Consider the following 27,511-nt stretch of genomic DNA (forward strand, 5'->3'; position numbering starts at 1 on the left):
AGGGTAGTTGACACACAGTATCACATTACATTAGTTTCAGGTGTACAACATAGTGATTCAACATTTATATACATGATAATTCTAGGTACCAGCTATCACCATACCAAATTGTTATAATATTTTGACTATATTCCTTATGCTATACATTACATCCCGGTTACTTATTTATTTTACAATTGTAAGTGTGTACTTTTTTTGTTTGTTTGTTTGTTTGTGAGAGCATCTCTCATATGTATTGATCAAATGGTTGTTAACAACAATAAAATTCTGTATAGGGGAGTCAATGCTCAATGCACAATCATTAATCCACCCCAAGCCTAATTTTCATCAGTCTCCAATCTTCTGAGGCATAACAAACAAGTTCTTACATGGAGAACAAATTCTTACATAGTGAATAAGTTCTTACATGGGGAACAGTACAAGGGCAGCCATCACAGAAACCTTCGGTTTTGCTCATGCATTATGAACTATAAACAGTCAGTTCAAATATGAATACTCATTTGATTTTTATACTTGATTTATATGTGGATACCACATTTCTCTCTTTATTATTATTATTTTTAATAAAATGCTGAAGTGGTAGGTAGATACAAGATAAAGGTAGAAAACATAGTTTAGTGTTGTAAGAGAGCAAATGTAGATGATCAGGTGTGTGCCTGTAGACTATGTGTTAATCCAAGCTAGACAAGGGCAATAAAACATCCACGTATGCAGAAGATTTCTCTCAGAACGGGGGGGTGAAGTTCTAAGCCTCACCTCTGTTGATCCCCAATTTCTCAGCTGATGGCCCCCCTGCGACTGTGACTGTCTTAGGTTGTTCCTCCCTTGAGGAATCTTACCCGTCTCTGGCTAACCAGTCATCTTCCGGGGCCATACAGGGAAATGTAAAGTTGGTAAGTGAGAGAGAAGCCTTATTGTTTGAAATGGTTAGCTTTTTATTTCTTTGCATATTTATGTCCTGTAGCTTCTATGCCCAGCATTTGTCTTGAGGTATCTGTATCTTTACCACTTGGAAGAATTATGATACTCGGTAAATTTGATATGAGGCACAAATTCTATTTAAGGGTTGTAATTAGGAAGAAAGAAGAAAAGCTATAGAAGTAGCAGGCGGAAGAAAACATGGGAAGATTGATTATTTCTTTGACATTTCTTCTTGTAAAGTAACTTCAGCATGTATAGGTTTTAAGCTACTACTTAGATTGTGCACACACATTAACATAATAGGAGTATAGTTACATAACCAAAACATACCTGTAATTACCAGCCATCTCCAGTGAAACCAAGAAAACCAGTTAGGCGCCTTAGGCATTTGTGAAAACTTATCTATGATATGGTGGATATTGTCCAACTGAACTTGAACAGTCTGAGAGAAATCAGACAAATTAAAACAACCCATTCCTGGGGAATGTTCACATCCCTTATGTTCTTTTAACAGTAAATAGTCTGTAAGTTGTAAGATTTTGGAGCGCTACAATTTGCACTTCTAATTCTTGATTGAGTTCCAACAGTATAGATCCAGTCAAATTTGTTGTTTTACTGTATGCACAGGCCAGCTTAGATATCTCCTCCTTCATTCCCATGGCAAGTCCAGGAACTGCTGGGATGAGTGCATGTACAGCTGTAGCAGTGTGTGGATCTTTGTTGGGGTTTTTTGATGATCATCTTCTGGCATGAGTCTTCCAGAGAGTGCTGATGTTGGAAGTTCTTTTTCATATCGTATATTAGTTCATTATTGGGGTAGCCCAATTAGGCTTTGATCCTCTGTATAAACTCAAACAGACCCTTTGCCTACACTTTTATATATGCCCTTTATACCCTTGTGTAGAACTCATTGGAGGTTACCACACAGGAACTGCCTTTTTTTTTTTTGGTATCACTAATCTACACTTACATGACGAATATTATGTTTACTAGGCTCTCCCCTATACCAGGTCCCCCCTGTAAACCCCTTTACAGTCACTGTCCATCAGCATAGCAAAATGTTGTAGAATCACTACTTGCCTTCTCTGTGTTGTACAGCCCTCCCTTTTCTCCTACCCCCCCATGCATGCTAATCTTAATACCCCCTACTTCTCCCCCCCCTTATCCCTCCCTACCCACCCATCCTCCCCAGTCCCTTTCCCTTTGGTACCTGTTAGTCCATTCTTGAGTTCTGTGATTCTGCTGCTGTTTTGTTCCTTCAGTTTTTCCTTTGTTGTTGAGAGTTTTTATCATGAATGGCTGTTGAATTTTGTCAAATGCTTTTTCAGCATCTATGGAGATGATCATGTGGTTTTTGTCCTTGTTGATGTAGTGGATTTTCAAAGGTTGTACCATCCTTGCATCCCTGGAATAAATCCTACTTGATCATGATGGATGGTCTTTTTGATGTATTTTTGAATTCGGTTTGCTAATACTTTGTTGAGTATTTTTGCATGTATGTTCATCAGGGATATTGGTCTGTAATTTTCTTTTTTTGTGGTGTCTTTGCCTGGTTTTGGTATTAGAGTGATGCTGGCCTCATAGAATGAGTTTGGAAACACTCCTTCCTCTTCTACTTTTTTGAAAACTTTAAGGAGGATGGGTATAGGTCTTCACTAAATGGTTGATAAAATTCAGCAATGAAACCATCTGATCCAGGAGTTTTTTTCTAGGGTACTTTTTTGATTACCAGTTCAATTTCCTTGCTGGTAATTGGTCTATTCAGATTTTCTGTTTCTTCCTGGGTCAGCCTTGGAAGGTTGTATTTTTCTAGAAAGTTGTCCATTTCTTCTAGATCATCCAGTTTGTTAGCATATAATTTTTCATAGCATTCTCTCATAATTCTTTGTATTTCTGTGGTGTCCATAGTGATTTTTCCTTTCTCATTTCTCATTCTGTTTATGTTAGTAGACTTTTTTTTTTCTTGATAAGTCTAGCTAGGCAGTTATCTATTTTGTTTATTTTCTCAAAGAACCAATACATGCTTTCACTGATTCTTTCAATTGTTTTATTCTTCTCAATATTATTTATTTCTGTTCTAATCTTTATTGTGTCCCTCCTTCTACTGACTTTGGGCGTCATTTGTTCTTTTTCTAGTTTCATTAATTGTGAGTTTAGACTGTTCGTTTGGTATTCTTCTTCTTCCTGTAGGTAGGTCTGTATTACAGTATACTTCCCTCCTCGCACGGCCTACGCTGTGTCCCACAGATTTTGTGGTGTTGATTTATTGTTGTCATTTGTCTCCATATATTGCTTGATTTCTGTTTTTATTTGGTCATTGATCCATTGATTATTTATGTTATTATGCTTCCATGTGTTTGTGGGATTTTTCATTTTGTGTGTGTAATTTATTTCTAGTTTCATACCTTTGTGATCTAAGAAGCTGGTTAGTACAATTTCAAGGCTTTTTTGTTGTCTAGTGTATGATGTATTCTTGAAAATATTCCGTGTACACTTGAGAAGATGTGTGTTCTGTTGCTTTTGGATGGAGTGTTCTGTAGTTGTCCATTAGGTCCATCTGTTCTAATATGTTGTTCAGTGCTTCTGTGTCCTTACTGATTTTCTGTCAGGTTGATCTGTCCTTTGGAATGAGTGGTGTGTTGAAGTCTCCTAGAATGAATGCATTGCATTCTATTTCTCCCTTTAATTCTGTTAGTATTTGTTTCACATATGTAGGTGATCCTGTGTTGGGTTCATAGATATTTATAATAGTTATATCCTCTTTTTGGACTGATCCCTTTATCATTATGTAATGTCCTTCTTTGTCTCTTGTTACTTTCTTTGTTTTGAAGTCTATTTTGTCTGATACAAGTACTGCAACTCCTGCTTTTTTCTCCCTATTGGTTGCATGAAATATCTTTTTCCATCCCTTGACTTTCAGTCTGTGTACGTCTTTAGGTTTGAAGTGAGTCTCTCGTAGGCAGCATATAGATGGGTCTTGTTTTTTTATCCATTCATGATTCTGTGTCTTTTGATTGCTGTATTCAGACTGTTTACATTTGCAGTGATTATTGATAGGTATGTACTTATTGCCATTGCAGGCTTTAGATTCATGGTTACCAACGGTTCAAGGGTAATTCCCTTACTATCCAACAGTCTAATTTAACTCACTTAGTATGCCATTACAAACACCTCCTAAGGGTTAACTTTTTTTTTCCCTCCTCCTCCATTCTTTATATATTAGGTATCATATTCTGTACTCTTTGTCTATTCCTTGATTGACTTTGGGGGTAGTTGATTTGATTTTGTATCTGCTTATTAGTTAATTGTTCTACTTTGCTGTGGTTTTATTTCTCCTGGTGACAGTTATTTAGCCTTAGGAATACTTCCATCTATAGCACTCCCTCAAAATGTAGTGTAGAGGTGGTTTGTGGGAAGTAAATTTTCTCAGCTTTTGCTTATCTGAAAATTGTTTACTCCCTCCTTCAAATTTAAATGATAACCTTGCCGGGTAGAGTATTCTTGGTTCGAGGCCCTTATGTTTCATTGTGTATTAACAAATCATGCCACTCCATTCTGGCCTCTAAGGTTTCTGTTGAGAAATCTGATGATAGCCTGATGGGTTTTCCTTTGTATGTGATCTTATTTCTCTCTCTGGCTGCTTTTAATAGTCTGTCCTTATCCTTGATCTTTGCCATTTTAATTATTATATGTCTTGGTGTTGTCTTCCTTGGGTCCCTTGTGTTGGGAGATCTGTGCACCTCCATGGCCTGAGAGACTTGGGAAAGTTTTCAGCAATTACCTCCTCAATGACACTTTCTATCCCTTTTTCTCTGTCTTCTTCTATTGGTACCCCTATAATGTGACTATTGTTCTGTTTGAATTGGTCACATAGTTCTCTCAGTATTATTTCATTCTTAGAGATCCTTTTTTCTGTCTGGCCTCAGCTTCTTTGTATTCCTCTTCTCTAATTTCTGTTCCATTTACCATCTCTTCTTCTACATCTAATCTGCTTTTAAATCCCTCCATTGTATGTTGCATTTCGGATATGGAATTTCTTAATGATTGGATCTCCGTCCTAAATTTTTCCTGAGTTCTTGAATATTTTTCTTTACCTCCATGAGCATGTTTATGATTTTGATTTTGAACTCCCTTTCAGGAAGATTAGTGAGTTCAGTTTCCTTTGGCCCTTTTTATGGGGTTTGTGAGATTTTGGTCTGAACCATGTTCCTTTGACATTTCATAGTTCTGTGTGGTGTCCTCAAGTGCCCAAAAGTGCTAGTCTGTGGAGCTGCTGAGCCCCTGGGTTGAGGTTAGGGGTCGCAGGGGAGCAGCACTGGTGCCTGGGGGGAGGAAAGAGCTGTTTCCTGCTTCCTGGTTGCAGTCCCTGTCTCCAGTGTCATAGCCAGTGGGCCAAGCACACAGTTGTAAACCTCTGTGCTTTGTGTGTATAGCTGTCATAGGCGGGGCCTCCCTCTGGCTGTCCTGAGGCCAGCGCAGTGACTGCCAGTTTGTGAGCCAGTATCGGCAGGCCAGGAGGAAGGCGCAGCTAGCTGCATATCACAGTTGGGGGGGGCCTTGGAGCTCAGTAGCCAGCCAGGAGGATGGAGCACCTGAAGCTCCTCACAGTTCCCAACCTGCATGGCAGAGCATGCCCATACAACCTTTTCACCTATCCCTTCTCCTGTGCTGCAAGCTCTGTGCAAACCCTGTCCCTTCAGCAGCCCTCCCGCTGCTAGGAAGCCTCTCAGACCGCCGGCCTTTCCTTTGTCCCAGAGCAGCCAGATGTGGATCCCCATCCTCTACAAATGGCTGGAATCTCAGTCTCTCAAGTATTCCGCCTGTCTTAGCTTTCCAACCCCACTAATCTCCAGAGCACCATGCAATGTAGGTTTGTTCTCCAAAGCAGATCTCCAGGGCTGGGTGTTCAGCAGTCCTAGGCCTCCACCCCCTCCCCGCCCCGTTTTTCTTCCTTCTACAGGTGAGCTGGGGTGTGGAAAGGGCTTGGATCCTGGCGGATCCGGGCTTTGGTACGTTACCCTGTTTTGTGATGTCTGCTCTGTTCTCCAGGTGTATGGGTGTATGCAGTCTGGTGCAGCCTTCTTTCCTGTTTCTCTTTTAGGATTTGTGATATTAACTATATTTTCGTAGTATATGTGGTTTGGGGAGGAGTTCTCTGTCTCACCTCTCACGTTGCCGTCTTTAATTGATCTCTCAAGTTATTTATATCTAATCAAAATAGTATGATACTGGGATAAGGATAGATAGCTATGAGAGGAAGAGGATTGAGAGTGCAGAAGTAAACCCACATATCTGTGGCCAGTTGATTTTTGAGAAGGGTACTGAGTTCATTAAAAGAAGAACAATCTCCAAAAATGTTTTTGGTACCCCCTACCTCATACTGTATACAAAAATTACCTCAGAATGGATCAGCAGTCTAGATACAAGAGCTAACCTTCATGAACTAGGATTAGACAATTAATTTTAGATAGGACTCCAAAGCACAGATGACAAAAGCAAAAATTGATGAATTACGTTTCATTTAAATTAAAATCTTGTGTACCAGAGGACATTATCAAGAAAATGGAAAGACAGTTTACCTAACAGAATATGAGAAATAATATGCAAATCATGTATTTGATAAAGGTTTACTGTCCAAGTGTAAGAACTTCTGCAACTCAACAAATACCCATTAAAAAGGGGGCAAAGGACTTGAAAAGACATTTCTCCACAAGCTTGTGTGCAGCTGGCCAATAACACATGAAAAGATGCTCAACATCATTAGTCATTAGAGAAACGCAAGTCAGGACCACAAAGAGATAGTTCTTTATTCCTGCTATGGTAGCTATAATCGAAATCATGGAAAATAGCAAGTGTTAGGAAGGATTTGGAGAATTTGGAACCCTTGTTACATTGCTGGTAGAAATGTAAAAATGGTACAGCTACTTTGGAAAATAGTCTGGTGGTTTCTCAGAAAGCTAAATACAGAGTTGCCATAATGACCCAGCAATTCCACTCCTCTGTATGTACCCAAAAAAACTAAAAACACAGATTTAGGCGCTTGTACTGCTGATGTTCATGGCAACATTGTGCATTAATAGCTCAAAGGTGGAAACGCTCAAAATGTGTATCAACACATTAATGGATAAAGAAAATTTATGTGCATGCTAATGGAGTATTACTCAGCCTTAAAAAAGAAGGAAATTCCGACATATGTCAAGACATGGATAAACTTAAAAACATTATGCTCAGTGAAAGAAGTCAGACCCAAAAGGGCAAATATATATGACTCCACTTATATACAATGCCTAAAATAGTCCAATTCATAGAAAGTAGATTAGAGGTTAGTAGGGGTAAGGGGATGGGCAAAGGGAGATACTGTTTATCAGGGACAGGTTTTCAGTTTGGGAATGAGAAACTTAGAAATGGATTGTGGGGGTTGTACAACATTGTGAATGTAATTGATGCCACTGAACTGTGCACTTAAGGACAGTTAAAATAGTCTAAGCTTTTATGTTGCATGTGTTTACCACAGAATTCTTTTTAAGTTGCTCAAGTTATGTATGTATTTATTTATTTATTTTTTAATTTTGGTATCATTAATCTACAATTACATGAAAGACATTATGTTTACTAGGCTCCCCCCTTCACCAGGTCCCCGCAACATACCCCTTCACAGTCACTGTCCATCAACGTAGTAATATGCTGTAAAATCACTACTTGTCTTCTCTGTGTTGCACAGCCCTCCCCGTGCCCCCTCACACTATACATGCTAATCATATTGCCCCCTTTCTTTTTCCCCACCCTTATCCCTCCCTTCCCACCCATCCTCCCCAGTCCCTTTCCCTTTGGTAACTGTTAGTCCATTCTTGGGTTCTGTGATTCTGCTGCTGTTTTGTTCCTTCAGTTTTCCTTTTTTCTTATACTCCACATATGAGTGAAATCATTTGGTACTTGTCTTTCTCCGCCTGGCTTATTTCACTGAGCATAATACCGTCTAGCTCCATCCATGTTGTTGCAAATGGTAGGATCTGTTTTTTTCTTATGGCTAAGTAATATTCCATTGTGTATATGTACCACATCTTTATCCATTCATCTACCGATGGACACTTAGGTTGCTTCCATATCTTGGCTATTGTAAATAGTGCAGTGACAAACATAGGGGTGCATCTGTCTTTTTCAACCTGTAGTGCTACATTCTTAGGGTAAATTCCTAGAAGTGGAATTCCTGGGTCAAATGGTAAGTCTATTTTGAGCATTGTGAGGAACCTCCATACTGCTTTCCATAATGGTTGAACTAATTTGCATTCCCACCAGCAGTGTAGGAGGGTTCGCCTTTCTCTACAACCTTGCCAACATTTGTTGTTGTTTGTCTTTTGGATGGTAGCCATCCTTATTGGTGTGAGGTGATATCTCATTGTGGTTTTAATTTGCATTTCTCTAATGACAAGCGATGTGGAGCATCTTTTCATGTGTCTGTTGGCTATCTGAATTTCTTCTTTAGAGACTGTCTATTAGCTCTGCCCATTTTTAAATTGGATTATTTGTTTTTTGTTTGTTGAAGTGTGTGAGCTCTTTATATATTTTGGATGTCAACCCTTTATCGGATCTGTCATTTATGAATATATTCTCCCATACTGTAGGATACCTTTTTGTTCTATTGATGCTGTCTTTTGCTGTACAGAAGCTTTTCGGCTTGATATAGTCCCACTTGTTCATTTTTGCTTTTGTTTCCCTTCCCCGGGGAGACATGTTCAAGAAGAGGTCACTCATGTTTATGTCTAAGAGATTTTTGCCTATTTTTTTTCTAAGAGTTTTATGGTTTCATGACTTATGTTCAAGTCTTTGATCCATTTCGAATTTACTTTTGTGTATGGGGTTAGACAGTGATCCAGTTTCATTCTCTTACATGTAGCTGTCCAGTTTTGCCAGCACCATCTGTTGAAGAGACTGTCATTTCCCCATTGTATGTCCATGGCTCCTTTATCGAATATTAGTTGACCATATATGTTTGGGTTAATGTCTGGAGTCTCTATTCTGTTCCATTGGTCTGTGGCTCTGTTCTTGTGCCAGTACCAAATTGTCTTGATTACTGTGGCTTTGTAGTAGAGCTTGAAGTTGGGGAGCAAGATCCCCCCCACTTTATTCTTCTTTCTCAGGATTGCTTTCACTATTCGGGGTCTTTGGTGTTTCCATATGAATTTTTGAACTATTTGTTCCAGTTCATTGAAGAATGCTGTTGGTAATTTGATAGGGATTGCATCGAATTTGTATATTGTTTTTGGCAGGATGGCCATTTTGACAATATTAATTCTTCCTAGCCAGGAGCATGGGATGAGTTTCCATTTGTTAGTGACCTCTTTAATTTCTCTTAAGAGTGTCTTATAGTTTTCAGGGTATAGGTCTTTCACTTCTTTGGTTAGGTTTATTCCTAGGTATTTTATTCTTTTTGATGCTATTGTGAATGGAATTGTTTTCCTGATTTCTCTTTCTTTTAGTTCATTGTTAGTGTATAGGAGGAAAGCCACAGATTTCTGTGTGTTAATTTTGTATCCTGCATCTTTGCTGAATTCGGACATTAGTTCTAGTAATTTTGTAGTGGAGTCTTTAGGGTTTTTTATGTACTATATCATGTCATCTGCAAATAGTGACAATTTAACTTCTTCTTTACCAATCTGGGTTCCTTGTATTTCTTTGTTTTGTCTAATTGCCGTGGCTAGGACCTCCAGTACTATGTTGAATAACAGTGGGGAGAGTGGGCATCCCTGTCTTGTTCCCGATCTCAGAGGAAAAGCTTTCAGCTTCTCGCTGTTCAGTATGATATTGGCTGTGGGTTTATCATAGATGGCCTTTATTATGTTGAGGTACTTGCCCTCTATGCCCATTTTGCTGAGAGTTTTTATCATGAATGGATGTTGAATTTTGTTGAATGCTTTTTCAGCATCTATGGAGATGATCATGTGGTTTTTGTCTTTCTTTTTGTTGATGTGGTGGATGATGTTGATGGACTTTCGAATGTTGTGCCATCCTTGCATCCCTGGGATGAATCCCACTTGGTCATGTTGTATGATCCTTTTGATGTATTTTTTAATTCAGTTTGCTAATATTTTGTTGAGTATTTTTGCATCTGCATTCATCAGGGATATTGGTCTGTAGTTTTCTTTTTTGGTGGGGTCTTTGCCTGGTTTTGGTATTAGGGTGATGTTGGCTTCATAGAATGAGTTTGGGAGTATTCCCTCCTCTTCTGTTTTTTGGAAAACTTTAAGGAGAATGAGTATTATGTCTTCTGTGTATGTCTGATAAAATTCCGAGGTAAATCCATCTGGCCTGGGGGTTTTGTTCTTGGGTAGTTTTTTGATTACTGCTTCAATTTCATTGCTGGTAATTGGTCTGTTTAGATTTTCTGTTTCTTTCTGGGTCAGTCTTGGAAGGTTGTATTTTTCTAGGAAGTTGTCCATTTCTCCTAGGTTTTCCAGTTTGTTAGCATATAGGTTTTCATAGTATTCTCTAATAATTCTTTGTATTTCTGTGGGGTCAGTCATGATTTTTCCTTTCTCGTTTCTGATTCTGTTGATGTGTGTTGATTCTCTTTTTCTCTTAGTAAGTCTGGCTAGAGGCTTATCTATTTTGTTTATTCTCTCAAAGAACCAGCTCTTGGTTTCATTGATTTTTTTCTATTGTTTTATTCTTCTCAATTTTATTTATTTCTTCTCTGATCTTTATTATGTCCCTCTTTCTGCTGACCTTAGGCCTCATTTGTTCTTCTTTTTCCAATTTCGATAATTGTGACATTAGACTATTCATTTGGGATTGTTCTTCCTTCTTTAAATATGCCTGGATTGCTATATACTTTCCTCTTAAGACTGCTTTCGCTGCATCCCGCAGTAGTTGGGGCTTTGTGTTGTTGTTGTCATTTGTTTCCATATATTGCTGGATCTCCATTTTAATTTGGTCATTGATCCATTGATTATTTAGGAACATATTGTTAAGCCTCCATGTGTTGGTGAGTCTTTTTGCTTTCTTTTTACAATTCATTTCTAGTTTTATATCTTTCTGGTCTGAGAAGTTGGTTGGTAGGATTTCAGTCTTTTGGAATTTACTTAGGCTCTTTTTGTGGCCTAGTATGTGGTCTATTCTGGAGAATGTTCCATGTGCACTTGAGAAGAATGTGTATCCTGTTGCTTTTGGATGTAGAGTTCTGTAGATGTCTATTAGGTCCATCTGTTCTAGTGTGTTGTTCAGTGCCTCTGTGTCCTTACTTATTTTCTGTCTGGTGGATCTGTCCTTTGCAGTGAGTGGCGTGTTGAAGTCTCCCAAAATGAATGCATTGCATTCTATTTCCTCCTTTAATTCTGTTAGTATTTGTTTCACATATGTTGGTGCTCCTGTATTGGGTGCATATATATTTAAAATGGTTGTATCCTCTTGTTGGACCGAGCCCTTTATCATTATGTAATGTCCTTCTTTATCTCTTGTTACTTTCTTTGTTTTGAAGTCTGTTTTGTCTGATACTAGTATTGCAACACCTGCTTGTTTCTCGCTGTTGTTTGCATGAAATATCTTTTTCCATCCCTTGACTTTTAATCTGTGCATGTGTTTGGGTTTGAGGTGAGTCTCTTGTAAGCAGCATATAGACGGGTCTTGCTTTTTTTATCCATTCTGTTACTCTGTGTCTTTTGATTGGTGCATTCAGTCCATTTACATTTAGGGTGATTGATTATTGAAAGATATGTACTTATTGCCATTGGAGGCTTTAGATTTGTGGTTACCAAAGGTTCAAGGTTAGCTTCTTTACTATCTTACTGTCTAATTTAACTCGCTTATTGAGCTATTATAATGCTCAAGTTATTTTGGAAAATAGATTGTATTAAAAGGGGAGCTTACCACTTGGTATAACCACATTGTAGGCCTGAAAATCTCTGGTATATAAGTGCTTGTACAGGTTACAGAGCTGTATCTGATGGAAATGAAATTCCTGCCTGTCCGTAGGCACATAGCTGGTGACAGTGTTGGCCTGTGGTACTGATGTAATAATCCTCTCCTCTGAAACACCTGATCTTAGAACCAAGACAGTTAAAATGGGCAAAATGGTCTCAGAAAGAAATTACGCAAATTTGGTTCTGATTTTTTTTTCTACCATTGATGAGTTTCTCCTGTTCTTTAACGTCATATAAATGGCATCTTACTTTTATATGCTGCTCTGTGTAAGGCATCTTTCAACTCAGCATAATATTTTTGAGATTTCCTCACATCATGTATTTATGTCAGTATTTTTATTTTTATTGAGATTCATGTAACATAAAATGGACCATTTTAAAGTGTACAAAGTCAGTGGCATTTTGTTCACAATGTTCTGTAGCCATCACCTCTGTCTAGTTCCAAACTTTCATTACCCTTTTTTTTTTCAAGATGAAATCCCCTACTCATTAAGCTCCCCATTTCCCCAGCTCCTGACCACCATCGGTGTGCAGTTTCTCCATGGATTTACCTGTTCTGACATTTTATGTAAATGCAGTCATACAGTGTATGACCCTCTGCATTTGTCTGCTTTCACTTATTAGCATAATGTATTTGATGTTCATCCATGTCCATGTGTTAGTATCTCACTAGTTTTTATGGCTGAATCAATATTCCATTGACCATAGCTTGTTACATGTTCATCCAGTGATGGATATTCAGATTTTTTCCACCATTTGGATGTTATATAGTGCTACTGTGAGTATTAATGTACAAGTCTTTGTATGAATATCTGTTTTTAATTCTCTTGGGAGTGGAATTGCTAAATCCCATAGTAGGTATATATGTAGTTTATAAATCTGCCAGACATTTTTTCAAACTACTTGTGTATTTTATACTCACTGGTAATGTAGAAAGATTCTGGTGGTTCCACATCCTCACCAATACTTGGTGTCATCAGTCTTAATTTTAGCCATTTTGGCAGTAGTAGAGGTGGGATTTTTTTCAAGGTGAAAATTCTACACTGTGTTGCTTGTCCTGTGAATCATTTTATATAGACTGCCGAGTGATACAGGGAGCAATTTCCTAAATTGTCTTCTCATGGCTACAGCAGAAGTAAGTTTTATGTGATAGGTCTGTAGTGACCTTGATAAAGAAAGTATAACCGTAAAATGTCTGAATATTAATTTAGCCCAAGTATGGTGCCAGGAGACATGCAACTCTCAACCCAGTGTTTTTTTTTCTCATGCTTTGTTCCCAGAACTGCCTGCAATGGCTCTCCCTGGGAGTGCTGACAGTGAAGGTTCCGGGCACACCTTGGACATAGTGCATTAGAATCACTTGGGATGGGATCAGGGAATAGGTATTTTTAACAAGCACATGGTGGTTTATTTTTGTCTTTTTTACTTTTTATTATGGAAAATATTGAACATAATCAGAAGCAGAGGGAATATGGTGGACTTACTACCATGTGCCCATTACCTATCTCCAACAATTATCAATATTTTGCCAATCTTGTTGCATCTCTAGCTTGGTTTTTATTTTTCCTGAAATATTTTAAAGCAACTAATAGACATCATGTCATTTGTCATAATGGCATGCCATAAATACCTCAGTTGACATCTCTAACTGATGGTGATTTTGTTTTTAACAGAATCCCCCTCTGTCCTCCCATCTAATTTTAGTGATTATTCCTTGTTAGCATCTTGTGTCCATTTTGTATTTTAAATTTCCTTGATGCAATGATTTTAGTACTTTTATCCATATCAGGATTCACAGGTTCGTACATCACATGTTTGAGTAATTCTTCTATGCATCAGAGCCAAGGTCCCAGCCTCCTTACAGTCTTCCCTCTGAGTTGCTATTCTCAGCTCACCTTCTACTAGGAAAGGCCTGGGTGCTGTTACTGTGTATTAGTTCTTTCAGACCAGTCTTTGTTGGAAGTTCATAATGTATGAATTACCTACAGGCAAGGTCACCTTCTCTTGGGCAGTTAGCTTTGGGCTTACTTTGTTTTGTTTTTCATCAGGTGGTCAGTCAGGAGTGGCCACAAGAGGAGGAGACAGAGGAGAGGCTCATGAAAACAGTTTATTATACTCCCAGGTTCTAGAGACCAGAGGCATGGCCACATGAGGAAGCACCAGGACCGCAGGTGGCAGAGGACAGGAGAGAGCCTTTGCTGGGGTTTCCATGAGAGAGGCAAGGCAGGCGGCCGGTTCAGGACTGGCTGGTGTGAGTGATTCTGGTGAGTTCAGAGCTATGGTGGTGCGCTCCCTGGTTGCCTGGCGCCTGGCCTCTGACCCTGGAATGATTAGGGCTGTCACCTTCTGGGGCACACAGGCCAGCTAGAGGAGGTCTGGCTCCCCATTGGTCAGTCTGCCATATGTCAAGGACATGCTTCTAGCAGAGCTTTTACTGTCTCCAGGAATTAGCTAACACGGGAGGAACAGTCTCTTCTTGGCTTTAGAGGTTTTAGGCTGTCAAACATTATAATGTGCAGAAGTACACATGCACACAGGGCTTTACTCATGAATCCCAGCAGAAATTTCCTTAGCACGGGGTATTTTTCAGAGTGGATATTTGAGTAACCTGTATCACCCTGAGAGAAATCTGGGAAGTGTTCCTCCAAACCTCTAATCTAAAGAATGCAGCTTTGTGAGGAGCCTGGAGGGAAGCATGTGAACTGTCGGTTATTCCTGTGGTCAACAGTGAAGCAGGGAAAGGGAGGGAGCTACCGCAGGGGGGTGTGCAGTGGCTCATTTGCAGCTAGGTTCAAGTTGGACCTTTTAGATGGAGTCTTGTATGAAGTCAGCAATTTAGCAAAGATTGGGGCCCTCAGTCAGATGAGATTTTTAAGTAGTTTGAGGCTGTTGGATTGTGAGACTGGCTTTTTGATAGTACTGAAGTGATGTTTTGGCCTGAGAGCCCAGGGATGCACAAAAGTGCCCATCACCTTGCCTGATGGAACCATCCTTACCAGGAAAAGTAAAAATTAGCTAAGAGGAATTCAAGGTTCCTCTGTATCTTTAGCTAACCGTCAAATACTCCTGTGCAGAGCTTTCTGGCAAGAACATTACTTAACTCCAAGGCCTTTGGGGCCTGATTCTGGAGCCCAAATCAGGTCTTCCCACCTTATTGGATAGTCAGTGAGAAGGAGAAGCATGTTTTTACAAGCAGCAGAGGGAGGAGTATCCCTGGCCACTTATCATAAAGTGTCTTTACACCTAAGGTGTGTTTCTTGTAGACAGCATTTAGGCATATCTTTCTTTTTATCCTGTTTGACAATTTCTGCCTTTTAAATGGGGCGTTTTTGTCCATTGACGTTTAATGTAATTGTTACTATGGCTGGATTTACATTTGCTGGTTTGCTTTTTTTTCCTTCTGATTCTCATGTCTTACTCCTCTGTTTCTCCTTAACTTCCTTTTCTTTTAATTGAGGTATCGTAGATATGCAATCTTATATTGGTTTTAAGTGTACAGCACAGTGGTTCAACAGTTACCCATATTCTTAAGTCCTCACCCCCACCAGTGCAGTTACTGTCAGCATAAAAAGATGTTACAGAATCATTGACTATATTCTTCATCCCTGTGACCAACTTATATTATGATTGAGAATTCTTGTGCCCCTTTATCTACCTCACCCTCCACACCCACCCACCCTTAACTGCTTTCTTTTATGTTAAATGTCTTCAGAATAACATTTTGATTCCTTTTTTTCCTTTATTTTTAAAATTTATTGAAAGTAAGAAAATAAGTGTTTGCCTACAAATACATAAAGTGGTTGCTCCGGAAATTATAATACACATTTTTATCCATGGGAGAAATTTTAGTCCAATATAACTCTATTTTCTACCTCCACCCTTGGGGCTGTCATCATATGTGTTACATACCAGTGTTGTAGTTACTGCTTTATGTAATCATTCTTTTAAAGAAGCTAAGAAATGAGAAAAAAAAATTTAACAGTTTTATATTTATAATTTTTAGTCTTATTTATTCCTCTGGATTCAATTAACATCTGGTGTTGCTTCTTCCAGTATTTCTTCTTAAGGACTTCCTTTAGTTTGTACAGAAACTATAAGCAGCGAATTCTGTCAGTCTTTGTTCATCTAGGAACATCTTTATTTTGCATTCATTTTTTTAAAGGATAGTTTTCCTGGATATAGAATTCTTGGTTGACAGTTTTTTCCTCAGTACTTTGAATGTCATTCCACTGCCTTCTGGCCTTCATTGTTGCCATGAGACCTCAGATATTACTTGTCCCACTTTCTGTGATGAGTTTCTTTCCCCTACTGCTTCCCATGGTTTCTCTTTGTTCTGTCCTTTAGCAGTTTGACTGTGATGTGTCTAGGTGTGGATCTCTGTATTTATCCTGCCTTTGTTTGGTTGTGTTTTTTGGCTCTGTAGATTTATGTTTTCATCAAATTTGGGGAGTTTAGGATCATTGTTTCTCCAAAAAATTGGTTATCTTTTCTCTCTCCTCTCCTGACACTCCCAATGTGTGTATACTGGTATGTGTGTGCTTGCCCCACAGGTTTCTGAGGCTCTGGTTATTTTTTTTTCAGATTTTCCCAATCTTTTTAAGTCTTTTCTTTAAATTGAATAGTTTCTATTGTTTTTTCTGGTTCATTGATTTTTCTATCACCTCAAATTTGCTGCTGAGCCCTTCCTTATAATTTCTATTTATTGAAATTAGGTGTTTAAGTCTGTTCTCATAGTTGCCTTGAACTCTTGGTCTGCTATGTCCCACAGCTGGGGGCACTCAAAGACTGTTAACTTCTTTTTCCCTTTAGTGTGGTCACATTTTCTTTGAAAGTGTCAAGATTTTTTTGTTTAGTGTTGAATATTTTAGTTAACATAGCAACTCTGGATTCTCGTTTTTTCCTTCTGAGAAATGGAAAAAATGGTGATGGGTTGCTTTTGTTTTTTTCAGTAACTGCCCTAGTCTGAATCTGAAGGTGGACTTGCCCACGGTGGGTGCTTGCTTATGTCTCTGATCAGTTATTTTTAAATTTATTTTTAGCTTGTCTTCGCTGTGCTCACCCCTGTGTCTGTACAACACAGATGGGTCAGACATTGGGCTTGAGTGACTCAAGATTGCACAGCCTGTACTACCTGTGTAGAGGTGTATGTGGGCTTGGAGGGCATTAAGCCCTCAGGCCATGGTCAAATCTGTACTGGCTCAGTTTTCATGGACCTTATGTGTCTCTGCACATGCACACGGGCTCCATCGTTGGACAGGGGTGTGTGGGTGGACTTCGTTTTGCCCTGCCGTATATGCGCGCAGCCTGCAGCCAGCCCGGATATGTGGCGGGCATGGCTCATTGGGACTAATCTCCTGCGATTCCTTGTAAGGTCCTGCTGTCAGCAGGTCTGTTGCTTGCCTTCAGAGGACCTCAGCTCAGGCTAGTCCTGCTGCTGCACCTTCCCTTGTCGGCTGGCTCACCTCTACATGACCACACTCGAAATCCAGCAAGCCTCTTGTGGCAGAAACAGCTTCTGCCCTAATTCAGTTAGCTGATGGCAGGAAGAGAATGGGAGCAGCCTGGGTAGGACACCCCAGACCCTGGTTTCACTTGGAGTTTAGTAGATCAGAGGGCTTCCACTTTCTAGGGAGCTGATGTGATTATTTTTGGTGGTTCTTGTCCAGCCCAGTGGCTGCTTTTGGAAGAGGGGTTGGCTGTTGTCTGTTGCCAAGTGAGTAGGCCCCGCACCTTCAGGTCCACTGTGAGTGCTCTGTGGAGAGCTGCCTGGCCATGGGTGTGAGGTGGAGGATGGGGGTGCCCTGGGCAGCAAGAGTCACAGGTGCCAAGTGGAGGTCCTGACCTTGGAGGTGGCATCAGGGATGGGAGATGAAGCAGATACAGCAGGGTCAGTATAGGGCAGTTTCTCAAGAGGAGCTGATGAGAACCAAGCCAGTCACATGTATACTTGAAACGTAACATGGGGATGAGGCCCTCAGGGTAGCAGCAGCTGTGTTGTGGCCACACTGGCAGTGGCCTGGAGCCGGTTGTCACAGACACATTCTGCACTGAGGCAGGGCCTAGGACAGGTGAGTTAGGCACCTCCCAGTAACTTAACCATATATTCTAGACTAGGGAGGGAGGGTGAGTAAAATACGTTTGGAAAAACACTGAAGTTGAAGCTGGACAGTGGCCATCATGTGGGTTTTGTTGTCATGCTATTCCCTTCTCTTTGGTATGTGCTGAAAATTTTCCTAATTAAAAAGTAGGGAAAAAATTATGCACAGATTAACCATTTCCTTGGAGCAGAAGCCAGGTGGGAAGTAGAGCAGGACTGGGAAATGCAATGGGAATATTGGAGAGTGATCACGGTGATATATTGAATCTGGAGGGGCTGCCACCAGCTACACGTGAGGCAATTTGGGAAAGTAGATCTGTATCTGGGGAACTCAACAGAACCCACTAGAAATATTATGTGAATCTTATAAGGGCCTCCCAAGAAAGCAAGATAGAAGATACACATATGGAAACCAGGAGCTGACTTGCACAAAGGCAGTGTCAACTGAAAATGGACACTTGTGGAGAGGGATTACTCAGCACAGCCTCCTAAGTGCAGACTACATGGAAAAATCCTTACTCAGAAAATGAGATCTACATGTCAGACTTTACTGAGAGACAGATTTGATTACAGGGATAGGAAGATGGGTCTTCCCAGATTGATGATTTGCTTGGATCCCTACCAAAATATATCAGATTGTGCTCAGAACACTGTCAGTTAGAAACGGATGTGAGGAGCAGTCTGACGTGGGTGAGGAGGTGGTGGGCCTAGGCGGGTGGCAGCCTGAAGGCACCCCTCTCTCTGTGCAGTGGGCGCGGTGCCGTTCCTCTCCAAAGACGGTGTGGCGGGGAGGAAGGGCCACCGCATCAGCCAGGTGAAGACTCCACACAACCCCTTGGACTCCAGCGCCCCCCTGGTGAAGAAGGGGAAGCAGCGGGAGGTTCCCAAGACCAAGAAGCCGACCTCGCTGAAGAAGGTGTGTGGGCCACCGTGAGAGACAGGGCATGGGAGCCTCAGGGCTCTTCTTCCTGTTATTCTTTCAGCCCTAGGCTTTCAGATTTTAATGTTTACTATTGGACTGTGCAGGTCAAGATGCATTCATGATTCTCTGAAGAAGGTTCCCTCACGCTCCCTGGAGGATGTGGTAGAGCGTACAAAGCAGGGAGCCTGGGTTGCTGGAGGGGCGGCAGCCTTTTCCTTACTGTGGTGCAGTGACCTCGACCGAAAATCAGAAATGGGGGAGTTGGATTCTCCTCATTAACACTTACATGTCTGATGTTCACAGTGCCTGGCAGATGTTCTGTTAGGAAGGTGGCACAGAGTTTTTAATTTTCAAAGCAGCCTGTGGGGTGTGGTTCAGCTCAGATGGGGCAGGGAGTGCCTTGGCTGGGGTCACGTGACTGTGAAGTTGCACAGTTGTGTTAGAACTCTGGTCTCACACAAACATGATGGTTGCACCACTCCTGGGCTGCAGGGAGGCTTGGGTCTGTCCCCCAGGGTGTGTGGCCACTGTGAGGGCATGAGCAGGGACGTTGCCACCAAGCTGAACTTGGGTGGCTTATTTTGCAGAGGAGCTTATTTCTGAGTTCAAGTGTTTTAACCATTTAATTTTAAAGATTATTTTGAAAGAACGGCAGGAGAGAAAGCAGCGGCGTCTCCAGGAAAACGCTGTGAGCCCAGCTTTTGCCAGTGACGATGCTCAAGATGTAGAGAGCGGTGGTGATGACAAGGCCCTCGAGCAGGCTGACCCCTCAGGTACCCAGTTCTGCTGGTGTTTGCACCTCAGAGATTCTTCAGTTGGAGGGAGCTGTGCACAGCAAATGTCCAGGGAGGTGCCAGCCCTGGTCCCCGTGTGGTGAAAGCCAGTGGGTGTTGTGCTCCTGGAATGCAGAAGTTTTCAGGCTCCCACCTCAACAATCAGAGGACACCCCTGTGGCAGGTAGGGCCTCTGACAACTCCTCTAAGAGACACAGTAAGGCCCCCAGGTTTGATCTGTGTAGAAGTAGTTGGTCCTCTGTGGCCTGTGGGGGTGGTCGCCAATGGTCATTGCTACATGGCATCCAAGCATATGAACATGTCAGGTGGCGGGGGACACCTGGGAGTTCCTACTTTGGGGCCATTAGAAGCAGGGTGGCTGTGGCAGTGTAATATGCATGTGTATGTGAGACATGAGCCCTCCCCCCTGGCATTTACCCAAGGTGGGATTGCAGGTCAGGCCCACTGCCATCCAGTCTGAGAAGTTCCTCCAGACAGGCTTCTAGATGTTTGGCCACAGGTGGTGGGGAGGCCAGCCCCCAGAGACTCTGTGTAGTGTTTGCCCTCTTAGTGGGTGCCTTCCTTCCCTGCTGAGCTGTTACCTCACTTGCACTTTGGAAATCTCTAGAAGTAACTGTGGGGACTATAAGGTAATAATTAACCCTTTCGGATATGTTTAAACACACCTGTTGAGGCTTTCAAAGTTTAGATTTTTGGGTTCAGGTCTTATTTAGGGATTATTTGGTAAAGGAGTAGCACCAAGCATTTAAATGCAAAAACTTTAAAACTCAAAATCTGCTTTTAAAACTAACTGATAGAATTTCGGGTTAAATTTCAAAACTAAAAAATAAAGTTTGGCCACTGAACTACACATTTAAAAATGTTAGATGTTTAAAACTGCCATTTAAAATGTTAAAATGGTAAGATTTATCTTTGCCACAGTAAAAATAAGTAAATTGGGGGCAGGGAGGCAGCTCTAGGCAGCACAGAGAGTTGCTGCTGTTTCCCCAGCCCCTCCCCACACTGCCCTGCCCCATGTGGCACTCAGCAGTGGTGTCTGGATGTGGCAGGTGTGTGCCGGGTCTGGCCACTCTGGTGACACTGCCCTGTGAGGCACTATTGGGGTTCCCCATGCTCCAGACCCTCGGTGTGTGCACCGAGCCTGCCAGTGCTGTGCCTTCTTTCTCTGATGCTCCAGGGGCGATGGAAGAGCGGGTGTCCCCCACTCTGGTGGTGGAGAGCAAGTCTGAAGAGCCACTGGGAGCTGAGCCCCAGAAGGTGGTAGAGGCCTGCCACGAGGTCCCTGATGGTGCCAGCTGCCCCAAGATCCACAGCCGGAGGTTCAGGGAGTGAGTGAGCCTCGGAGCTGCACGTGCTGGGGTGGACTGCGCTCACTCTGGCTTTGAGCACCGAGTTCTGGGCCCTTCTGTGCCCCTACTGCAGAGCCCGAGGCTGGGCCCAGGGTTTTCATCCTGGTGGGAGGGGGCAGTACGCAGTCATGACCCGTGTCAGGGCCACCTGATCTGCTTCTGCAAGCTCTCTGTCCTGCTGATAGGATACCAGCAGTGCCCTTACGTCCAGTTTGGGGCTGGGGAAGGGGCAGTCCCGGCTCCCTGGTTAAATTTCCCAGGGTAATTTCCTAGAGTACCCTCCTCCCACCCACTCCTCTTCCAAGGTGGACCCTCCAGGTGCTTGTTTTCCCGGTGAGGGGCCTTAAGAGTGGTCACGATCAGGACTGCATGGGGGGTGGGGCACAGAGGCTTGTAAACGCCTGGGGTTGGGGGTGGGGGCAGAAGCTTCAATCCTTACCTGTGGGGAAATGCAGTCCATCAGGAGTCCACCTTCTGGACTAGGATTCTCAGGAGAGTGCTGTCTGGGAGGGCTATGCTGTCCTCATCTCTTCTCTCATCTGAGGAGTGACAGGCAGCACAGCATGCCACAGCTGTAGGGAGGTGACACTGCCCAACATTTCAGTTACTGCAGCCAAATGCTCAGCAAGGAAGTGGACGCCTGTGTTACTGATCTGCTGAAGGAGCTGGTGCGTTTCCAGGACCGAATGTACCAGAAGGATCCGGTCAAGGCCAAGACCAAGCGCCGGCTAGTTCTGGGGCTGCGGGAAGTCCTCAAACATCTGAAGCTCCGGAGGCTGAAGTGCGTCATCATCTCTCCCAACTGTGAGAAGATCCAGTCCAAAGGTAGCACTCCCTGAGCCCCCAGACTTGCCCGGCGGTCAGCCACAGGGGGCAGGCTTTTTTCTGTTCTCTTTTAATTGAATGATTTGTTTCCAGAGTTCATTTGACCACCAGGTGCCTTACCCTGTGTGGCAGCCAGACCCCTGGGGTCCTCCTGTCATGGGCCACCTGCGGTTCTGTTGTGCAGCACCTCGGGCATGGTGCCGCTTTGCTCTCGTGCTCAGCAGGGTCACTGGTGACTCCCCACAGAGACGGTGGAGCTGGCAGCTGGGCAGTGCCCGCACTGGGCCTTTGTCCATGTAAATTTACTTGCTCAGTCTGTGACTCCTTTATGTTTCCACTGATTAAAGCTGTGGGTTTGTCCAAGCACTTGGCCATCTTACTGACGCTGCCGTTTGGTTCTGTTTTGTGGGATGTGATATGCTGGTAAGGTGACGGGCAGACAGAAGTCCATGACAACTCCCAGGGACCCTCAGCTTGCCTGCTCTGTGTCCTCAGGCTGTGCAGGGGAGGGGTTGGTAGCTAGGAACAGAAGACCAGCACAGACACTGTGCCAGTCACTCAGCTGGAATTGTGCTGAGGGAACGTGGCCAGGTCCTGTGCTGAGCTTTCTGGGTGGCTGTTTTGCCGCCTGAAAATTTGAGGTTTCCTAACTCATCCCTGTGGCACCCAGGGCCCAGGAGTAGCAGCAGAACCTGCTAGCTGACAACGGACTCATCCCTGTCCAGGCTCGGGGCAGGTCCAGTCCCCAACACTGGGATATGACAGAGAGGGGCACGGGGGACTTGCCCGTTCAGCTGTGTGTGAGCAGCTCCCTCCTCTCCCCACCAGCTGCCTGAACCTCCTCTAGGACAGTGGGCATCAGGCATTAGGCATCCTCAGCTTCTGCGTCAGGGGAGCTCTGTGTGCATCCTGGGCTGCTATCTACCTGGGGTCTCCCTCTCCCTCTCTGGTTGGGGGTGTGGTTTGCTGGCGCTTGCTCACTCTCTTCCAGGCTCGAGCACTCGGTGGCTCGAGCACACCCTCCAGGGTTATGTGGGGCATGTGAGAAGGTGCTTGAAACCCAGTTTTTCTGATTCCTGACCTTTTTCCTTTGTTTTCCCTCTTTTCTGGATGCATGTGGGAACTGCCCTGTACCCAGGGCTCTGGGAAGTGGGGCGGGTGCATCAGGGGGGGCGTGGCTCCACAGCCCCTCCAGGCATTGCCCTGCTGCTCCTGGGCCGCATTGCCCACATGCTGGGCCTCCTGCACTCTCTCCTCTTGTTGCTGCCTCTCATATCACCTCTTCTTTTAGCTCTGCTTTTTGTAAGTATTGCACAGCTGACTTCTAAACTCCTATAGAATATTTTTTATTTCTGCTATTTTCAGTTCTGGAAGCTGTTTTTGTTCTCTAATGTGTCAGTGCTTGTTGCTTGGTGGACCTGTCCCCTCTACAAGAACTGTAGTCACTGGGGGCTCTCTCGCCCAGCAGAGCCTCCCTGCCGTGGTGTTTGGCTGTTTGGGCTCGGGGTGGAGGCTTCTGCAGCGGTCCGGCTGTCTGCTTGTCTTAGCAGCTGCAGCTGCTGAGGTGGCTAGAAACCTGGGGCATGGCTAGTGTTTGAAGGCTGTGTGCTGCATTGCAGGGCAGTGGTTCTCAAACTAGGGAGCATCAGAGTTTCCCAGAAGGCCGGTGGAGACACAGGTTCCAGCATTTCTGTCTGAGTAGGTCTGGTGGCTCCAGAATTCACATTTCTAACAAGTTCTTGAGTGAAGCTGCTGCTCCAGGGATCTTGGCTGGTCTGCTCTGGCATGACTGGTGGGCTGCCGCTGTGTTGGAAAGCGCCCGGGCAGTGTCTGACTCCGCTGGACTGGTCACATCCCCTGGAGGAGACTCTACCCCCACGGTGGGAGGGTGCGGGCCTGGCCCTCCACCCTGTGGGTTTGTCCTCATGTCCGCTGCTAGAGGGTTGGGCCCGGGATCCCACAGACCTGCCACCGTGCCCCGTTAGGGGCCCAGCACCCAGGTGTTGGCTGGGCAATGGGTCTGGACACCACTAGTTGTTGTCTCATCTGAACTTCTCCCCATTTCTGAAGGTGTCTAGTGCTGCCATTTAGTTGCCAAACTCTGGGAAAGTAATTGTAGGGTGTAGACGGCTACTTGAGGCTTTTCCCCACCATTGGCTAGGTTGACTAGCTCAGTAGACTGTTAATGTTTCAGCCTCTATAAAAATTTTTTGCTCTTGTCTTACGCTCTCCTGGGGCTTTGGGTCTAAGAAACAAGCCCCCAAACGGGTATGCATGTGTACAGTCGGCAGTCTGCCTTGCTTTTTCTACTATTCCTCTGTTCTGACTATGCCATAGAGTGAGGCTAAGGTTTTACTGACAGGCATCTTGGCAGTTTGTTAGCATTTAAACTATGTTTAACATCAGTTCTGTGCTTTTTGACTTTAAGGCATAAGGAATTTTATTTGTGCCTTAATAAATGTTTCTTTCTTAGAAGAGAATAGCCAATGGCTTGCAGTCATTTTAATGGTAAAACTTATTATTACAACCTTGGTAAAGTACTGTATTTGCTCAAGGTGGTATTTGACCTAATCATTCTGAAGTTGAACTGTTAAATGGGAATACTTTATCTGGTGGCACACTTGAAGTTGTCTCATGGGACTTTGAGAAGTCGGCACTTGGGGGTGCTTTCCACCCCTATGGGTGACACCGGCTGGGAGCTGGGTTGAGCAGAGCTGCACACACTCTGCTGCTGTGTCAGGGACCCAGGAACATGCTTCCTGAGTCCTCTCCTACGGGAGTCACATAGGACGTACTGGATCCCCTAAAATGTGATGTGCCAGCATTTGCACAGTGACATTCAGTAGGGGCGTGCCTTAGAGGTCAGTGCCTAGGCTTTCTGTAGGGGGCTGGTCACATGGGCATCTCTGCCTGGCACACACCAAGATTTCAGACTCGCAGTGTCAGCATAAACCCCACTGTCCCCATGTTTAAGGGCCACTCTTGCTAGGCTGGCAGGAGCCCTCCTGAAACCCAAGTTCCCGTGCCAGCCAGGGGCCAGCTGCACAAGCAGGTCTTTCTAGGGACAGCAGCCATCGGGGCTGCTCAACGCTGCTAAATAGCATTTGTGATCAATGCTATGGGGTGGACGTGAGGCCTAGCCCTGAGCAAGACCCCACAGCTGATGTCTGGGGGGCTTGCCCATCCCCTGTAGTAAGCTGAGAACCTCACAGTGGTTTTATCCCAGGTGCACGTCCACTGCCCCTTCTGTCCATCTGCTCCTCCCCACCCTGCCCAAAATTGTTTTTTTTTTAAGGTTGTATCCCCAGAGGTTGCTTTCCCTTTGCCTCCCATATTCTTCCAGATAGGTCTGGGGCAGGGGCAGGCAGAATTAGGGATATGGGGCTTAAACATAAATCCCCAGTCATACTGGCTACAGGACAAGCATTACATTCCCACGGAGGGGTGGATACATTGGAGAAGTGCCTCTGTTAAAGAAAAGTAGGTAATCATGTGTGATTCCATGCCAGGGAGGAGGACGTGTGGGAAATGGTTCCTTCTCGTGCAGCACACACACAGTCTGTGTAGAGAGGAACTGGAGACTGGCCCGTTGGGACCTCCTTCCAGATGCTAGGGTCAGGCAGCTCACCGTGGGGTAGCCCCATCTTCCAAGGGGTCAGCTCCCCTGCTTCCACCAGGCCCCCAGAGGCAGCCACCATTGCCAGACTTGGCTTATCCTCAGCTGTGTATGTGGTGGGGGGTGCGCTGGCCTCCTGGTCCAGATGTGCCTTACCTTTTGGCCTCGGGCTGTCTTGGGAGCCTCCTGCCACACTGCTTGCCAACTTGGGGTGCTGTGAAGGGCCTCACGGTCCCCTACAGGTGGGCACTCCACTCCCGCATTTCATCCATAGTTGAGGCGCCTGCATACTGTCATTGTTACCGTGGGGAAGTGTCTGGAGATCGTACCCGGAGTGGCACTGGAAGGTTACGGCGTGTGTGCGCTGCCTCCCAGAGACCCCGAGGCCCGCAGGGATGTGCACCACGCCCTGGCTCCCAGGTCCGTGGCTCCCTGTGGTTTCGCCACTTCCCCCGTGAGGGGAGGCATATTTTCTGTGACCCTCAAGTTCACAGTCTTGGCCTGTTTATATGTTTATGCTGCTATATTTATATTGCATGTACTTTTTTATAATATGAAAATTAGCCCTTTGAGTAAGAGTTGTAGTTTTCTGCTTTGTCAGTTGCTTGTTTTCAAACTTGTCATATATGTTAGTATTTTTTATTCTACATTTTTATTGCATCTAGGTTTTATGTCATTCCTCAATCTTTCTGCTCTAAGATTATTAAAGATTTTTTTTTGAACTTTGTTTTCCCTGGTTCTTCCATGTTTCCATTTTTATTCTTTTGGGTAGAACATACTTCAGTCTAAGATGGCTCTTTCCAGAGGCTGGCCCTCCTCCGCTGCTGTGGATGCTCTTCCTGACTTGCTTATGTGCCACATGCTCCAGCCATTGCCAGGCCCTCCATTCTGTCCTTCTAAATCCCCTTATTGTGTTCTTGTAGTTTTATAGCAATCTTTTACAGTGATGCTGGCCTGATGTTATTGTCCTCTTTCAGAAGGCTGTTTTCACCTGTATAGTTTTTTCTTTTTCTTTCTTTTTCAAAAAATCCTTTTGTGGTAATTTACATTATTATTTCAACGTTTTAGGTTAAGCAAGAACTGACATGCTGTAGTTGTCAATCATTCTGTCCAAGAGGGTAGGTGTTTTCTGTTTAGGCCTTCTGCTGTGCATGGGCGGCGTGGTGAAGTTGCCCTCCAAACCTTCTGTGCTTCTTGGTGGATCTGACTGCACCCCTCATCATTTCTTTTTTTTTTTTGAAGTGGATAAATCCTTTTCTTTTATTTGACATTTGTATATGTTGTAAAATGATCACTGTTATAAGTCCAGTTGATGTCCATCAACATACACAGTTATAAAAATTTTTTTTCTTATGATGAGAACTTTTAAGATCTACTTTCTTAGCAACTTTCAAATATACAACATACTATTCTTACCTTTAGTCGTGAGGCTGTACATTATATTCCATGTCTATTGTTTTTTTTATAACTGGAAGTTTGTTTTATATTTTTTTTTATTTTTGTAGATAATTATTTTTTATTGAAGGGTAGTTGACACACAGTATTACATTAGTTTCAGGTGTACAACATAGTGATTCAACATTTATATACATGACAATTCTAGGTACCAGCTATCACCATACCAAGCTGTTACAATATCTTGACTACATTCATTACGTCCTGGTTACTTATTATTTTACCATTGGAAGTGTGTATTTTTTTTGTGTGTGTGTGAGGGCATCTCTCATATTTATTGATCAAATGGTTGTTAACAACAATAAAATTCTGTATAGGGGAATCAATGCTCAATGCACAATCATTAATCCACCCCAAGCCTAATTTTCATCAGTCTCCAATCTTCTGAGGCATAACAAACAAGTTCTTACATGGAGAACAAATTCTTACATAGTGAATAAGTTCTTACAGGGTGAACAGTACAAGGGCAGCCATCACAGAAACCTTCGGTTTAGCTCATGCATTATGAACTATAAACAGTCAGTTCAAATATGAATACTCATTTGATTTTTATACTTGATTTATATGTGGATACCACATTTCTCTCTTTATTATTATTATTTTTAATAAAATGCTG

The 27,511-nt window shown here is 43.3% G+C and overlaps 1 protein-coding gene across 13 annotated transcripts in view; it reads left to right on the top strand.

The window, feature by feature from the left end:
- The window catches only part of SECISBP2 (SECIS binding protein 2), a 66,108-nt gene that overhangs the window by 23,067 nt on the left and 15,530 nt on the right, over positions 1-27,511 (top strand). For all 13 annotated transcript variants that reach the window (XR_008996424.1, XM_036933090.2, XM_036933091.2 and 10 more), the window contains 4 exons: positions 18,684-18,850; positions 19,491-19,629; positions 20,828-20,978; positions 21,604-21,824. Coding sequence is in view for 12 of the 13 variants with exons in the window: in XM_036933090.2 (XP_036788985.2) it covers positions 18,684-18,850; positions 19,491-19,629; positions 20,828-20,978; positions 21,604-21,824 (678 nt within the window). In the remaining variant the exon portion in view is untranslated. The remainder of the gene's footprint in view (positions 1-18,683; positions 18,851-19,490; positions 19,630-20,827; positions 20,979-21,603; positions 21,825-27,511) is intronic.

Source organism: Manis pentadactyla, chromosome 3, assembly GCF_030020395.1.
Source record: "Manis pentadactyla isolate mManPen7 chromosome 3, mManPen7.hap1, whole genome shotgun sequence".
In the NCBI taxonomy this organism is placed as follows: domain Eukaryota; kingdom Metazoa; phylum Chordata; class Mammalia; order Pholidota; family Manidae; genus Manis; species Manis pentadactyla.